The sequence below is a fragment of the Dermochelys coriacea genome, chromosome 7, assembly GCF_009764565.3.
Source record: "Dermochelys coriacea isolate rDerCor1 chromosome 7, rDerCor1.pri.v4, whole genome shotgun sequence".
Classification (NCBI taxonomy): Eukaryota; Metazoa; Chordata; order Testudines; family Dermochelyidae; genus Dermochelys; species Dermochelys coriacea.
The window spans coordinates 78,744,463-78,762,237 of NC_050074.1; the positions used below are offsets into that span (position 1 = coordinate 78,744,463).

The 17,775-nt window shown below is 44.1% G+C and overlaps 1 protein-coding gene across 3 annotated transcripts in view; it reads right to left on the reverse strand.

Moving 5' to 3' along the window:
- JMJD1C (jumonji domain containing 1C) overlaps positions 1–17,775 on the reverse strand; it is a 322,463-nt gene that overhangs the window by 18,367 nt on the left and 286,321 nt on the right. For 2 of the 3 annotated variants that reach the window (XM_038409078.2, XM_038409080.2), the window contains 3 exons: positions 9,243–9,365; positions 8,181–8,320; positions 408–584 (listed from right to left, as the gene is read on the reverse strand). In XM_038409078.2, coding sequence (XP_038265006.1) covers positions 408–584; positions 8,181–8,320; positions 9,243–9,365 — 440 coding nt within the window. Of the gene's footprint in view, positions 1–407; positions 604–8,180; positions 8,321–9,242; positions 9,366–17,775 lie in introns of those variants that run through there. The other variant, XM_043519474.1, reaches the window with a different exon arrangement.

A 17,775-nucleotide genomic window follows, 5' to 3' on the forward strand; every position in this document is an offset into this window, starting at 1 on the left:
GTCCTGTCAATTAACCTGAAACTTTCCCCAAAATTCTCCCACTGATGAAGACCAAACCATTTCAAGTGTATTTTTTTCCTGCAGAAATTAGAAAGGTGTATCAGCATTAGGTTTATATTGAAACTTATAATTACTTCCATGCTTCAATTATATGCTAGTAAAAGGAAGTTAACTGGATTGAAAGAGTTGCACAACAGTTAATAGTGTTTTGACCATTATTTGACATTTGGAGAAATAATGAAGTTACTTTGAGTATTTCTGAGTCCTTGCATAGTAATCTTGGATAGCAATTTCTATCAATCAGTTTGTGTTATTTATTTCTGTACATTATGATGGTCACTGATAATGAAATCAAATCTAACAAGCATGAACTTACATGTATCTATCTGTGAACAGAGGTATTTTACCTGATGAAGGGCTCCTGCTGGTAAAATAATAGCATCACCAAGGAACTGAATAATAGTGCAGGTTTTTACTCCATATTCTTCAAGAAGTCTTTGGCGAAGTTTTTTGTTCACATACCAACTCTGGTCACGTATTGGATCATGCTCTGGTAAAACTTCCTGACCCTGTTCTTTTGCAATCTGTAATACAAATGAGACACTAAATCATTTTTTTAAAAAAAGGAAAACTATGTTTCTAGGTCCAAAATTTACCTACCTAAAAAGTAACAGGAATTTGTTTCAATATCCACATGAGAATTTTGGCTAGTATTTTAAAATAATTTTAAGGGAATTAATAAAGATAAGGTAGATGAGGTAATACCTTCTTATTGAAACAACTTCTTTTGGTGGAAGGGAAAAACTTTTGAGTTTATGGGAATTAGGCACCCAAATCCCTTTGAAGTAAAAGGGTTCTCAAGGAATTCCACTCCAGAAGAGCAGTAGATGCCTTCTGACAAGTTTAGTAAAAAAAAATTAAGTATAAACATTTTTGCCTACATGTTTCTCTTCCATCATTTGTTAGAAATGGGCTCACTTGCAAGGAAATAGTATCTTTATTTCATAACAGCTCATCTCCAGATTCAAAACTTTAAGAGATAATCTAGCTTGACAAAATTTCCACAGGATCCAATCATAAACACCACAAACAAAATTATAACCCCAAGTCAAGAAAAAGCAGCACGTAAATTCACATGAAGAGTTTTTTCCCCCACAAATAAATTCGAAAGGAATTAAGAAAATATGACAAACTGAATGGTCTAAAAATATTTCCAATAAGACATGAGTGGATTTTTAAATGCAACCACCACTACCACAACAAGCAGTTCCTCCCTATGCTAGGCACACAAAACAAACACTTGTCTTAACTAGCCAGTAATTACTAAATAATAGTGAGAGATGAGGGAAAAAACCCATACATCTGTTGTCCATGTCTTTGTGTTAGTTATTAACTACTTTATGTAAAAGAGAAAATTTTCCTTATCTATTCATTTTCTTTCTGCAAGATCTTTTGAGCCAGTCCAGATGCTTGGATTATAGTTTCTCCCAACCAGGAGAATACTAAGATACACCCTTACACATTAAGGGTCTAGCCATCTATGATTCTTCAGCTGAGTACCTCGAAAGCAGTACCAAACCAACAAGTTGAATGATGCTATTCTTTAGTGAAGTTTAACAAACAATTTTAGTAACAGCAGGAATCTGAACATATCAGCAATTTGGCATTGAAACCGAGTAAAGGAAACAGGCATCCAAGTCGTACAGGGCAAGAAGTCTGGACTGGTATAGAAGATCTTAAAGAAAGGAAATGAACAGGTGAAGAAAATTTCCCATTCTTTCTTCAATCTTTTATGCCAGTCCAGACAACTGGGACCTCTCACCTCTCAAGACAGTTAATCACTGTAATACAGGTGGGATCATCACCTATTGCTTACAGCAGAGGCGGGGGGAGGGTCATCCAAATGAGACCACATCCATCAAACCTTAGAATGCCAGTATTATTGTTGCTTGTACTCTAATGGAACTGACGCTCAACTCCAAGATTAGACCAATATACAGGAAACAGGAAGGCTGGCACTGGGGCCTCAATCATCTCTATCCACACTGTCACACCAGCTCACAAAGATTCTCCAACTTCTAGAGTTCATTTTTAAAGTTGATGGCTTCTTTGGCTATAACAGAGAGATTTTATCTGATAAAGCCCTCTTTCTTTGGACTGGTGCACATAACAGTAAGACTGAGAAGGGGTGGATGTGGACATGTTCACTAGTTTTTGGGTACCATGGCCTTTTCAGCTAGATTGGAATTATCACTATGAAAATTCCTCTAGATCTGGCAATCTTCTGTGGGATACTGCCAGCATATACAGGTGAAGAATGTATACCAGCATGAAGATTCAGGGAATGGTATTCATTTCCTGTGCCCTGCTTCCTTGAATGTGCGGAAATATTTTGGTTCTCTTTTACTTTCTCTCAATGCCATGAGATCTCATCTCAGGCCTGCCCCACCTTTTGCAAAGACAGAAAAACCTGGGGATTTAACTCCCCATCTCCTTGATTCAGTGGCATTCTGCTCATTCCATCAGCTGTGTTCATCTTTCTTGCAGTCTGGATTGCTGAAAGGCAAATGTTCTTCTGGGCTCAAGTAATCGAAAGTCAGACCTTCTTGTGCCTCCCTGGTGAATGAGGTATACCATGTTATTGCCCAGCTGAATTCTTACTGCTAAGTTGCTTGTTTTCCCTACATGTAAACAAAACCTAACTTCACCGCCTTGGTCTCCAGCTTGTTAATGTATTACTACTTTTCAATCAGAGACCACTTACTCTGGCATCTGTGGTTTGATTGTTCCACAATGGAGAATGCAGAAGACATCCTTTGTTGAAGTTTTCCTCAGCTAGTCATTACCCTACTGCAGAGGTCTCCAAACTGTGGAGAGGGCCCTGCTGGGGGCATGGAGGAACATTCCAGTGGCATGGCTATGGCCTGGGCCAGCCCTCATGGTGGGTGGGGAGGGAGTGCCACCAGCTCCGCATCTGGGGCCCTGGCTTCTGGCCTTGCCCCTGCCCCTAGCTGTGGCCCCAGCCTTGGCGGGATGCAGATGGGGGAAGGGGGCCCTCCCAAAGCCACAGCCCCACTCCTGACCGAGGGGAGAGGGGTGCAGAGGGGGAAGGCGCAGACAGGGTAAGGGAAGAGGGTATGAGGTAAAAAGTTTGGGCACCACTGCCCTAGTGTAACCCGGACATTTCAAGATAATTTTTCAACTCTGCTTTCCATTGCAACAGAAAAAGATACTGAAGACAGTCCATGAAAAAAAGTGTGGTTTCTACACCTACTGCTATTGGCCACAGAGTTCCTTGGCAGAGAGACACTATGCTATTTGGTTGCTGAACTGAGGCTCTGACTTGGTTCTGCAAACTCATTCATCATTCATCTCTGCTCCTTGAAGTCTTTAAACCACGATTTGAGGACTTCAATAGCTCAGATATAGGTGAGGTTTTTCGTAGAAGTGGGTGGGTGAGATTCTGTGGCCTGCGTTGTGCAGGAGGTTGGACTAGATGATCAGAATGGTCCCTTCTGACCTTAGTATCTATGAATCTATGTCCTACATGAAAAAGGCCCACTGTACCTAACTTGGTGTTGAATCTTGCTCCCAGATACATTAGCTCCTGAAGCCTTAAAGGTTTGTTCTTAACTTGAGGTAAAAGATAATTTGAGTGAAGACTAAGTAACTTGTAGGTTTCACTAGTTAGCAGGTCAAGATAAATTCTAGCCCCCCCCCCCCCCAGTTTCTAACTCAACCTGCAAACTCATGTGAGAACTACAAACTGCCTTGTCTTAAGTATGACAAAGTAAAATCCTAGCGAACTTGAGTTAACTAACTCAAGTTGAGAACACAACTTTTAACCTAGTGAAGATGCACCCATGTGGGACAGAGGAATGTTTCCATATTTATTTTCAACTCATGACTCTTCAGGTAAATATAGACTTTCTCCACTCACATCATGGCTGAAACTTCTAACTCAGCTTAAACCAGCCTTTCAAGATTGGGAGGGTGTATGTGCACTCTCTTATTAGGGCCAGGGGGGGATGTCGGGAATCATGGCCTGCAGCAGACCCAGTCTAGAAGCAGGGCCTGTAGCAGACCCAGTCTCTGGACAATGTAATGAGCACAGCTGGCCTGTAGTAGGTTGCCTGATTAGCTACACTGCATGAATTGTTGGAGGAGTCAGCAAACCAGCTCTTAAGCCTAGCAGCAGGATTCGCACACAGCTGCAATAGCTCCTTCACCTGCTTGTTTCCTGCTCTGCTCCTATGTTGCCTCTCTCCAGGTAACCCAGTTCTGGCCCTCAGCTCCAATTCCTGACTTCTTACTTCAGCTCTGAAACCTGGCTTTGGGATCTGGCCTTGGGCTCTGATTCCTGGCTTCTGATTTCTGCTCTAACCACTTGCCAGGACTCCTGCTCTGACCATTCGGCTTGACTCTCGTTCTAACCACTAGGCATGACCACCCACATCCCAGCCACATGATAGGGAGAGCCTGGTACTATAATTGCTGGTCTGTGTCAACAAATCACAGATACATTTGCTGAAACTACAACATTAATGAATGCAGGTATGAATCCTGAAAACCCAGGGAGAATAAGAATACACCAGAGTTCATTTCTTGAATAAATGACTTTAGTCAAGATTCTCAAGAAGGAACTGCTCTTTTGTAAGTCCAGAACTAGACACAGATTCCCTATTTTTTTTTAGGAACAGTGAAACAGATGGATCAGATCTCTGTGTCCTTCTGATCTTTTAGGACAATAGACATGACCTGTATCTTATGTAGAAAACAGAAGGCCTCAAGTACTTTGTTGGTTCATCAGTCAGGGCAAGAGAAATAAGTTGAGAGAGGATCTTGCATCAAACTCAATCACATATCCATAAGTTACCATGTCCAGCATCCATTAATTGGATGTCATTTGGGCACAAATGGGGAAGAAACTCCTCCGCCTTGCTCTGATGCTGAGACTGCACCTGGACCATTGTACTTTAAGGCTGTCTGTTTAAAATTTGAAGGGACTCCCTGGTGTCTATCATCTCTTTGATAACGAAAGCAGCTAACCCATCTGAAGCTTGCCATCTTTTTGAAGTGGCATCATGTCCTTCCTTCTGGACGGTAGTTCTAGTTCCCTGGATATGCCCCTTTTGGACTGTGATCTTGATGCCCATATCTGGGCTGCTCGTGGAGCAGAATCTGGATCTCTGAAGCAGCTAAGGAATTCTGGATCTTCTCTAACACATCCCTGAAAAAAACCCCTTTGAATGGCAGGGCCTCTAGTCTGATATTGGAGGGAAAAAATGGCTGTCTATTGTTTTAGCCACAATGCACTCTTGCCTGCCACTAAAGTGGTCATGGCTTCACAAGTTGACTGGATTATGTCATATGTAGATTTTCATATGAATGAGAGAATCTGAGCCTGGCAATAGGAGCACCTTGGCAAATTCTGAATCCACATCTTTGGACTCTGGAGATCTCTGCTAAGTTTCTCTAGCTCCCTATCCACCACTTGAGAGGCATACACTATGTATATTGAAGCTTCCTGTAATATATCTGCAACCTCAAAAAATCTGTTCAGGAATGCTCCATTTTTTTCTGTTAAGCAGGATCCTCTTCCTACCAAAATCTTTATCCTTTTTGCCAGCCCAGAGATGGCAACATCCACCCCTCAGGCTCTGAGTGGGCAGTTCTATATCTGATGCTCTGAGGGGCTAAAGCACCTTTAATGCCAGGACAGAAGCCAGTTTCCTGTGCAGGATGCACCACTCACTGCTGATCTTTTCTTTAATGTGAGGGAGGATGGACAGCACCTGTAGGTCTCTATAATAGCATATATAAGTTCCCTGACAAATGAATCCTTCTCCTTAAATATGCAGAGTTTGGCCTTCTCTTTAGATAGGGGGTCCAGAATGATCTGGTCCTCTACAGCCTCCCTTTTTCAACCTTACCCACTGTTTCCTCCTACTCATCTCTATTACTCCACTGATACTCGTCATCCTCCTTGGATAGGGCATCACTTACTAGTGAGTGTCTGGTTGGGCTGATATTCTATAAGTGGTACTCAGTAGCCAGTAGAAAGAAAAGGAGTACTTGTGGCACCTTAGAGACTAACAAATTTATTAGAGCATAAGCTTTCGTGAGCTACAGCTCACTTCATCGGATGCATTTGGTGGAAAATACAGAGGGGAGATTGATATACATACACAGAGAACATGAAACAATGGGTTTATCATACACACTGTGAGGAGAGTGATCACTTAAGATAAGCCATCACCAGCAGCAGGGGGGGAAAGGAGGAAAACCTTTCATGGTGACAAGCAAAGTAGGCTATTTCCAGCAGTTAACAAGAATATCTGAGGAACAGTGGGGGGTGGTCCACCCCCCACTGTTCCTCAGATATTCTTGTTAATTGCTGGAAATACCACCCCACACTGTTCCTCAGATATTCTTGTTAACTGCTGGAAATAGTCTACTTTGCTTGTCACCATGAAAGATTTTCCTCCTTTCCCCCCCGCTGCTGGTGATGGCTTATCTTAAGTGATCACTCTCCTTACAGTGTGTATGATAAACTCATTGTTTCATGTTCTCTGTGTGTGTATATAAATCTCCCCTCTGTATTTTCCACCAAATGCATCCGATGAAGTGAGCTGTAGCTCACGAAAGCTTAAGCTCTAATAAATTTGTTAGTCTCTAAGGTGCCATAAGTACTCCTTTTCTTTTTGCGAATACAGACTAACACGGCTGCTACTCTGAAACCTGTCAGTAGCCAGTGCGTCTTTATTTCCAGTCTATGATGGGGAGCATGCGTTGTGTTCCCTTCATCTCTCTCTCTCTCTCTCTCCTTGCTCTTAAAGTTTGGAGAAGATCGTTCAAAAACCTGATTAAGTCTAAACTTAATCAAGTTTCTAGAATGGGCAGGTTGGGGCCCACTCCTAGGATAGGAAGAGAAAGTTGGAAATTAGGTCCTGCTCCTAGTGATAGCTGGAGAGGATTCCATTTCAAAATGTCTATATACAATGAGGGGGACCTATTTGCAATGTGAACTGGACTTGGTCAGTGAGAGCATATGGCCTCCTTTACTTTGTTCTCCCTTCTCCACTCAGGAGGAGTCTAGAATATGGTTGAGCTCTTTGCCCCCTATTCTACTCCTCCTTCTCCTCAGAGAACTTGAGGGTTCTCATCTGACCAGCTTTGGCGAGAGTCTGCAGGCAGCACACCAGCAGGCTAGAAGTCTTTGAGCCCCTTGGCATTTTCCAGGGTAGCTGGTGCGCTGCATTTTAAAAGAGCAGCCAGAAAAGCTGAATTAACTTTTCCTCTCTGCTCCCAGACCACTCTGGGACCAGTTCTCAGGGTTACTACTGCTGAGCACTCCCTGCACTTTCCTTGCTTTCTGTTCCCCAATGGAGGGAGAATCTTCTCATTGAGCACCTCTGCTGCTTTTGCCCCCTGGAGAGAGAGAGAGAGAGAGAGAGAGAGAGAGAGAGGGAAGGGCTTTGAGTCCCAGGTTGGCTTGACTGCATATCATACTAGAGGATGATGATTGCCAAGGCTTGAGGACAGCTCCTGCTATGTTATCTGTCCCTCCTTAAAGTAGGGCTGAAATGCACTTAACCTCTACCTCCTTCCTTGTCCTGGAGCTATTGCCCTGGAGGGGGGCTGCTGAGTTCAAGGGGTATTCATCTGGCTAGATACCCCTGAATCCCCTTCTACCCTACTGGGGTCAAAACTCTTGTGTGTGGAAAGTGGGTTTCTTTATGGATCTTCTTACTTTATCAGGACTCCCTGAGAGAAGAATCCTTCCCTAACTCATCTTTTCTGAATCTGAAGCTTTTCTGCTCTTCCGACAGAAAGATCTATCAATGCTACATTGAGTTGAAGCCTGGCAACAACTGAAGGCTGAGATGACTACAACCTTGTGTGTGAGGGTATGATATCATCAAAAGTCTTTGTGTTCTGTCTCCATTGATCGGTTGAGAGAAACTGTACCTAAACCATTTGGACTGGTATAAAAGATCAGAGAAGTTTGCTTGTTCACCAAGAATATCCCATGCAGCAACAGATGCTTAGGGGATGGGGCATTTCAAACAAGGTATCTGCAGTATGTTTTCTTTTTCTTTTTAAAGATATAATAGTAATTTTGAAAAGTCTGATTATTCAGGTCTATAAAATAAATATCTATTTGATATAAATCTAACCTTTTGCAGAAATTCTCTTATCTTTTCAACATCTTTGCCAGCATAAATGTGCCACAAAGCCCCAGGTAATTCACTTGAGTCTTTCAATCTTTTCCTTAAAAGGTCATCCAAATCTTCTTCTTCAAACTTCTTTAATACTCCTAAGAATTGACAAATAGACTCTCAAACCAGGCAGTGGAAAGCTGAAATATTTCTTTTCTTTTTACATTTCCTGTGGCAGATTGACTAAATAATGAGACACTTACATTTTCCAAATACTACAGAAAACCCTCAGAAGCTATTTTTTATTCACATATTTTGTGTAATTAGAAAACAAAACATAAATTATGTAAAAACCTTTAAAACTAATTTAACATTGTTAAAATCTGATGGAAAGAATTCTATTTGAAATAAGAGAACATTGCTGTAATCAAAATATTTAAAATTCAGTCTTAGGGAACCAACAAAAACAATTTGGTGTACATTCTTCTGCACAGTAAGTCAAGAATCTCTTGTCTATTTCTAGAGCTATGCTGGTGCACATAAAAGTAAACAAAGCAAAATTAAACAGTCTTATTTCAGCTCCACTACACCACTTCAAACTCTCTGTCCCAGAATGTAGTTGTTTAGCGCTAAGCTCAACACAGCAAACACTGTGATAGGGGGATTCAGGGTGATCCTGAGGTGTTTGGTAAACATCACATTGGAGCTGCTGTAAGAGCTAGAGGTGTTTCATAAGGGAATTCTTTATCCTGCTGTGCATTTGCTCTGCCATCACCAGTTCAAACAGGGACATTAATATGTAGGTAATGACAAGAAAAAGGTGAAAGAGTAAGATAAAGAAAGTGATAATTTTTAAGCCACAGTATATTTAGGTATAAGAATTCACTGTGTATAAACTACCTCTGTGAGCAATATGCAAGCAGTTAAAGGCATGTTTCATTTATACATTACAAATATTTTAGAACAATGAATTAAACTTCATGTGTCAATTTAAAAAGTGCATATCGAAATACTTACCCAAACTTTTAAGTGAGTTGTTATTCAATCTATTTCTATATAATACAAATCAACTTTCTTTACCTGCTTTTGAGAGTACTCCATTTCCTTTTGCTATGCCCACATAGACAAGGATGTTCACTACATCAGAAACTTCAATATGGAGATTTGTAGTTCCTATATCTTGATCTTTAGCAGCAGCCACACCTATAGTACAAGGTAAGAGTTTCAGATAGGGTTTCGATTTATTTCAGTACATATTTCTCTTCATACTTATTCTTGTAAAAATAACATTAGTTCAGAACAGAGCACAAGACTGGAAATAAAACAACCTTGGGTTTGTTCCCAGCCTTGGTACTGAGTGGGTGTTTGATCTTAGGCAAGTCACCAGGAGTGTTTCCCCATTTTTTACATATGGGAACAATAATGCTTACCTACCTTTGTGACACACTTTTAGATCTACAGATGAAAAACATCTACATAGTACAAAGTAGAATTATTACTGAACATCACTCAGAAGGTTAGACAAATTTGTGTGTATCCAGAGATGCTATACTTTCTCTTTAAAATATTCTGGTTTATGAATTTAGGATGTATTTTCCACAATCTGTGTAAAAAAAATCTTCAAAAGTTTTACTTCAAACAAAGTTCTTTTAAGCTTGCTTTGTCCAGGCAACGGTTCCTATGTAATAAGTTCGTTAAAACAAAACTAATTTTTACCAGAATAATCAAAGGCATTTCCTGGTAATGACAATTTTCCTGAAAAATTTAAACTTTATACACCCAAGCATTTCACTATTACTTAATTAATACTTAATTTAAAAAAATCTTCTCTCCCCCCCACTCTTATTCTCACAATGAACAGCTGTATTCCTGTCCCTCAAAACTAAAAAAACTTCTTAAGCAGGGAAGAAACTTGTAAAGTTTCAGTCCAAAAGGTGAAAAATGAGTAGATATAAGTATCTGAAAACAAGGTTTTAGAACAAAAAGTCCTACAAAAACTTGAAATAGGGGTGTCATGAATGTTTCACCTATAATACCTCAAACATCTTTTGATTGCTTCCTTTAATACATATTTCAAGAGAGACTCAAATCACTTTTAATCAAAGCCTTCATGCAATAAGTCATAACTTACCCTCTTGTAATATTAATATAATTTGCAAAATGGATAGAAAAAAAATTCATTTCCAAGAGAACGGAAAATGTCTTACCAATAATATCCTTTCTTCTAGCTTCGTCTCCCACAACTCAGGATGTTTGGGTTGCTCCCCTCCACTCTGCAGCTCATGGAGGCAGATCAACTTTTAGGTGCTATGCACACTGGCCATGCCCCCTCTGCTCCTACTTGCTGCCAGATGAGTTATTTCAAAGTTGTAAAACTTGCACAACGCTATTAACAAATACTCTTGAGCTAATGAAATAACTATGTACATTAGGCAAAGAAAAAAAAGGTTGTATAGTGATGATCCGACTTTTGGCTCATGAGCCATCTAGGGTGGGGAGAATTGTTGGAGATACTGCTAGCAGAATGAAATTAACAGTAAGAAATTTTCCATTCTGCAGCCCAGCATCACCTACAGTTCTGGACATCTGAGAAGTAATGAGCAGTGAACAGATGCAGGGAAGGTTATGAAAAAAGTTAGTAGGTAAGGAAAGAATAAAGTATCCCTCCATTTTTGGTAAAACAAACATTATTTCTGGGCCACTGCCTGCAGCACATTCCTGTCAAAGGCAGCTTCTGTGGAGGACAGGAAGTCCATCTTATAGTGCTTAACGAAGGCCTGGTCTACACTATGGGGTTAGGTCAAATTCAGCTGCGTTAGGTTGATTTCAAAGTGACTGCGTCCATACAACCAACCCCGTTACGCTGACCTAAAGCGCTCTTAAAATCCGCTTCTGTTACTCCTCCCCGAGGAGGGGAGTTGGGCTAAAATCGACCTTGCTGGGTTGAATTTGGGGTAGTGCAGATGCAAATCGACGGTATTGGCCTCCAGGAGCTATCCCAGAAAGCTTCATTGTGATCGCTCTGGACAGCACTTTGAACTCCGATGCACTAGCCAGGTACACAGGAAAAACCCCGGGAACTTTTGAATTTCATTTCCTGTTTAGTCAGCATGGCGAACTCAGCAGCACAGGTGACCATTCAGTTCACCCAGAATTGTAGAGTGGAGAATATTTCTACACTCCCCCTATCATCTCCATCCCTGAGGTTATTGCAGATTAGAAGGAGAAAAAAACCGCACTCGCGATGACATGTTTTCCGAGCTCATGGGTTCCCGCACTGACAGGGCACAGCTTAATGCATGGAGGCATTCAGTTGCAGAGGCCAGGAAAGAATTCAGTGAGAGCGAAGGCAGGATGCAATGCTGAGGCTAATGGGGGAGCAAACGGACATAATGAAATGTCTATTGGGGGAGCAAATGGACACGATGAAGCGTCTGTTAGAGTTACAGGAAAGCCAACAAGAGCGCAGACCCCTGCTGCATCCATTGTATAACCGCCTACCCTCCTCCCCATGTTCCATAGCCTCCTCACTCAGATGCCCAAGAACGTGGAGGGGAGGCTCCAGGCACCCAGCCACTCCACTCCAGAAGGCGGTCATTCAAACAGTTTGATTTTTAGCGTGGCTACAATAAGCAATGTGGCCTTGTCCTTCCCTCCTCCCCCACCCCACCTGGGCTATCTTGTCCGTTATCTCATTATTTTTTTTAATTAATAAAGAATGCATGGTTTCAGAACAATAGTTACTTTATTTCGAAGGAGGGAGGGTAGTTGGCTTACAGGGAATTAAAATCAACAAAGGGGGCGGGTTTGCATCAAGGAGAAACACACACAACTATCACACTGAAGCCTGGCCAGTCATGAAACTGGTTTTCAAAGCCGCTCTGATGTGCAGTGAGCCTTGCTGTGCTCTTCCAATTGCCCTGATGTCTGGCTGCTCAAAATCGATTGCCAGGCGATTTGCCTCAACCTCTCACCCCACCATAAATGTCTCCCTTTGACTCTCACAGATATTATGGAGCACACAGCAAGCAGCAATAACAATGGGAATGTTGGTGGCGCTGAGGTCTGACTTAGTCAGCAAACAGCGCCAGCGAGCTTTTAAACGTCCAAAGGCACATTCTACCACCATTCTGCACTTGCTCAGCCTATAGTTGATTTTGGAATTGGGGAGCTCATGTAGGGGAAGATAGTACAGTTACCTGTTCCGTAACTGGTGTTCTTCAAGATGTCTTGCTCAGGTGTATTCCACAGTAGGTGTGCGTGCTTGCCACATGCACTGGTTCCCTTAGCAGTAGCCGTGTGGGGGGAGCACTGCTGCGACTCCGGGAGTGGGGCCTTTATATCACGCTATAAATGGAGCTGCGCACTCCCCCCCACCCTCAGTTCTTTTTCGCCGGACAACTCCGACAGAGGGGAAGGAGGGCGGGATGTAGAATACACCTGAGCAGCACAACTCAAAGAACTCCAGTTACGGGACAGGTAACTGTTCTTTCTTCTTCGAGCGATTGCTCATGTGTATTCCACAGTAGGTGACTCAAAGCTATATCTGTTGGAGGTGGGTAGGAGTTTATGAGTTCCTGGGACACACTACCACCCTGCCCGACCCGGCGTCATCTCTAGTTTGGGAGACGATCGCATAAGGCGAAGTAAACATGTGGACTGAGGACCAAGTGGCAGCCCTACATATGTCTTCGATACGGACATGGGCTCCATAGGTTGCCGCCAAGGCCTGAGCCCTCGTAGAGGGCACCCTGACAATCGCTGGGGGGGAAACCCCTGCTAGATCATAGAATGTGCGTATGCACGAGGTGATCCAGCAAGAAAGACGCTAGGTGGAAATGGGTTGCCCCTTAATACACTCAGCCGAGGCAACAAACAGTTGCAAGGATTTCCGGAAGGGCTTGGTCTGATCCAGATAAGCACATTGAGCGTGTGAAGGCGGAGTTCCTTGTTGGAGGAATGGGGCCTAGGACAGAGCACTGGAAGAAAAATGTCCTACTCCATATGGAAGGCAGAGAGCACCTTCAGGAGGAATGCGAGATGTGAGTGAAACTGGACTTTATCTCTGTGGAAGACCGTATATGGGAGTTCCGTGGACAAGGCCAGGAGCGCCAAGACACGTCGGGCCGACGTGATTGCTACAAGGAATGCTACTTTCCATGAGAGATAAGACCAGGAACACATGACCAGGGGTTCAAAGAGGAGTCCCGTGAGACAGGACACCACCAGCTTTAGGTCCCATTGCGGTACGGGGATCTAGCATACGGGAATGAACGGTTTAGGCCTCTAATCTAATCTCGGACTAAAATCTAAAAAGGCCCGCACATTTCCCAGAGTCACTTCCCTTGATAACAGATCATCAATGTTTGCATTGGCTACTTGGATCACAGCAGCCCCGACAGTAGACTTGCCCTCAACAGCAGTGGTGACGGTGAGCTGAGTGGGCTCCACGCTTGCCGTGGTATGGTGTCTGCACGGGTAACCCAGGAAAAGAGGCGCGAAATGATTGTCTGCTGTTGCTTTCACGGAGGAATGGGCGACTGATGACGTACCCAAAACCACCCGCAACAATGTTTTTGCCCCATCAGGCATTGGGAGCTTAACCCAGAATTCCAAATGGGCAGTGGAGATGGCGGGAACTGTGGGATAGCTACACAGTGCACCGCTCCGTAAGTCGATGCTAGGCATGGTAGTGAGGATGCACTCTGCCAACTTAATGCGCTTAGTGGGGACGTATGCAATCGACTGTAAAAAAACTATTTCTAAAAATAGACTTCTATAAAATCGACTAATTTCGTAGTGTAGACATACCCAAAGTAGACTGTAACTGTAGACCAAGTGGCTGCTTTGCAAATTTCCGAAGTGGATGCACTTGCTCATTCTGCCCACGAGGTGGTACAAAATCTTATGGAGTGTGCTTTATCCCTTGTGGAACAGGAACCACTGATACTTGGTAGGCTTCCACAATGCATAGTTTATTCCAACTAGCAATGGAGAACATGGAAACTCTGTCCCTGGCATTTTGGATGGAAGGACACGAAGAGAAAGCCCAATCGCCTTGTGATTTTATACATCTAAGATAGGTATAAGCAGAGCTTTGAAAATTTAAGGTGTGCCATATTTTTTCAGTTGGATGCTGTGGTTTTTGACAAAACGAAGGAAGCACAACCTCTTGGGAAGTGTGGAAAGAGATATATATCTTAGGAAGAAAGGATTTTAGTGTCCTGAGCTCTGCCTTGTTCTCATGGAACACACAATAAGACTTTTATATAGAAAAGGCAGCCAGCTCCGGCACTCACTTGGTGGACGTGACAGCTATTAAGAAACAAGTATTAATAGATAAGTAAAATGGCAACAGTGAAGACAAAAGACTGAGAGGGATAGTTTGTCAAAGTCCTCTACACTTGAGGTAGGTCCCATGTTGAAAATAGCAGCCTGACTGCAGGTCTAGCTAATTGGACCGCTCAAAGGAATCTTGTTATCTGGAGATTGTATGCCAGGGAGCCAGAGGATCCTGTGAACATCCTGCTACTAAGAACAGACACTTGATGTGCAATGGTATTGGGCTGAAGACCTCTTTCTCCTTGGGGAAAACCCAAAATGGCTGGAATTCCTGGATTTCTGGGATTTGCACTGTGCTCTTGGCACCAGTTGTTGAGTCTGGACCAGACTGAGGAGTATGCTTTTAGTATTGATACTTTTGTAAATGAAAGCAATGTCTTAATGGCTCTGGAGGACAGACCCAGACCTTCTAGAGCTTCCCTTTTAATAGACAGGCTGTTAGTTGAGGCTGCTCCCAGTCCAGATGAAGAGGACTTTATGAGAGAATGTCCAGTCTCCATGGAAGTTGGAGACAAGGCTCCAGTTTCATCAATATCAGGTTTGAACACCAAGGTTTCCTCATCCAATGTGGTGTTATCAGTATTATGACTGCCTGCTCTTGTTTTATTTTCTGGACCACCCTCCCCAGTTGTGGAAAGGGTAGAAACACGTAGAACAGACTCGGCAGCCAACTGTGGGATAAGCATCACTCCATGGATCTGGGGTCTGACTCCCGGGTGAAGTATTACAGGCTCTGAGTTCATATGATTCGTGAATGGGTCAGTTGAATGGAGGCCAAATATCTGAACTCTGAGATCAAAAACCTCCTATTCAGACACCACTCGGAGTTGACAACCATGAGCCCACTGAGCTAGCCTGCCTTTTGGTTCACATCCCCTTTTATGTGGAATGCTCTAAAGGAAAGGAGAAATTGCTCCACCCACCTCATTATTTCTACTGCTTTCGTGTGTAGTGCCAGGTTCCTCGGTTCCCCTTCGTTTAAATATGCAACTACAGTTGTGCTGTCTGACTGAATCAGGACATGGTTCTCCTCTACAGTGGTCTGGAACTACTGCAGAAACAGCCTGACCACTCTTAGTTCTAGAAGGTTTATGCCATGAGTCGTTTCCTTGGGGCTCCAGAGGCCCTGAGCTGTTTGGGTCTTCAAACGTGCTACCAAACTCTCCAGGATGGAGTTGGTTGGAAAGCAGAAGAGCATCCTTTGTGGACAATGTCCTGAGCTGACATCCATTGTAGGGAGTTGAGCCCCTATACTGGAATCCATTCATGATATTTCATGTGTTCCAAGGAGTGGTCCCACACTTTTAGGATGAAGGCTTGAACGCACCTGATGCATGACTGTGGCCATGGAGTGATCCTATATATACCACCAGAAGGCCTACCTGTTCAAGGCACAGTGCTATGGGAGGTTTCCTGTAGCTTTGGAGCAGATAAGATCTTGGATTTTCTTTCTAATGATGGGTAGAGCTTTCATAGCGAGGTGCCTATTTCCACCCCCCAGATGAGTAATTCTGGTGGATGGAATCAAACTTTTCTGGACATTGATAATGAAACTGTGAGCCAGCAGGAGACACAACATCTGAACAAGACTCTGTGAGCTGCTCACTCTGATGGAGCTCTGATCAGGATGTCATCCAGGTGGGCTCCCTGTGAGCTGCATCTGGCTACGACTGCCATCTTTGAAAAAACCCTGAAGGCTGAGAACAGACTGAATGGGAGTGCTGGTTACTGATTATGTTTCCTGACATAGGGAAACCTCAGAAGTCTGTGGTGGTACCTCCTAGATCAGGGGTGGACAAACTTTTTGGCCTGAGGGCCACATCTGAGTAGGGAAATTGTATGCAGTGCCATGAATATAGAGCTGGGACAGGGGTTTGGGGCACAGGAGGGAGTGCCGTGTGCAGGAAGGGCTCAGGTCAAGGGGTTGGGGTGCAGGAGGCAGCTCAGGGCAGGGGGTTGGGGTGCAGGAGGGGTGTGGCAGGGAGTTGGGTAAAGGAGGGGTAAGGCAGGGGGTTGGGGCCTCAGGGCAGGGGGTTGGGGTGCAGGTGGGGGGTGCAGAGTGTGGGAGGGGGCTCAGGGCAGGGAGTTGGGGTGCGGGGTGCCGGAGGGGTTTGGGGTGTGGGCTCTGGCCCAGCGCTACTTACTTTGAGCAGCTCTGGGGTGGCAGCAACATGCAGCGGGGCTGAGGCAGGCTCCCTAACTGTCCTGGCCTCGTGCTGTTCCCGGAAGTGTCCAGCATGTCCAGCAATGGCTCCTGGGGGTGGGGTTGGGGAGGCGGTTCTGCCATGCATTGCCCTCGCCTGTGGGTACCACCCCTGAAGCTCCCATTGGCCGTGGTTCCCCATTCCCGGCCAATGGGAGCTGCAGGGGTGGAGAGCCCTCTACCCCCACCCCTTCCCACAGAGGCAGCAGGGACATGGTGCTGGCCACTCCCTGGAGCGGCGTGGGGCCAGGGCAAGCAGGGAGCCTGCCTTAGCCACGCTGCGCCATGGGGCTGGCAATCCTGCAAGCCGGACTGAGAGCCCTGACAGGCCGGATCCGGCCCACGGGCTGTAGTTTGCCCTCCCCTGTCCGAGGTCCACTGAAGTCAGGAAGTCTCCCCACACCAGGGATGACACAATAGAGGCCAGAGTCTCCATCCAAAATATTGTTCTCTTCATTCACTTGCTGAGCCTTTTGAGGTCCAGAACGGCTTGGATACCCCCTGTGCATTTCTGCAAAATGAAACAGATTGCATAGAACCCCAAGAACCTTTCTTCTGAGGGAACACACTCTAGCATTCCCATATATGAAAGATGAGATATTTCGTTCTGAATCACATTGTGCTTTAAGGGATTGCTGGAAATAGGAAACTGGATGAAGAATGGATGGGGTGGAGCCTGTAGCATGAGGAAATATCCCTCGCTTACTATACCCCGACTCACTTGTCTGTGGCCAATGTAAACCATTCCTCCAGGAAATGGGAAATTTTGTCCCCTAGTCCCTAGTCTCAGTTCTGGGCAGAGTCTATATGCAATCTTTGTCAAAGTGGGTTTGCAAGGAGGCCGAGATCACTCTGGATTTCCCCCCAAACTCGGTTCTACTGTTTTCCTTTGGGGAATCTGTTGTCCCTTTGTTGGTAACTCTATGATGACAAACGCTGAAAGGAGCACCTCTGTCTGAAGGCCAGTCTATATTCTTTTATGAGGGCACTTACCAATGAAAGAAAGATAATGTTTGGATTTTGCAGCACTGTCAAGCACCATCTTATCCAGCTTTTTTCCAAAAAAGA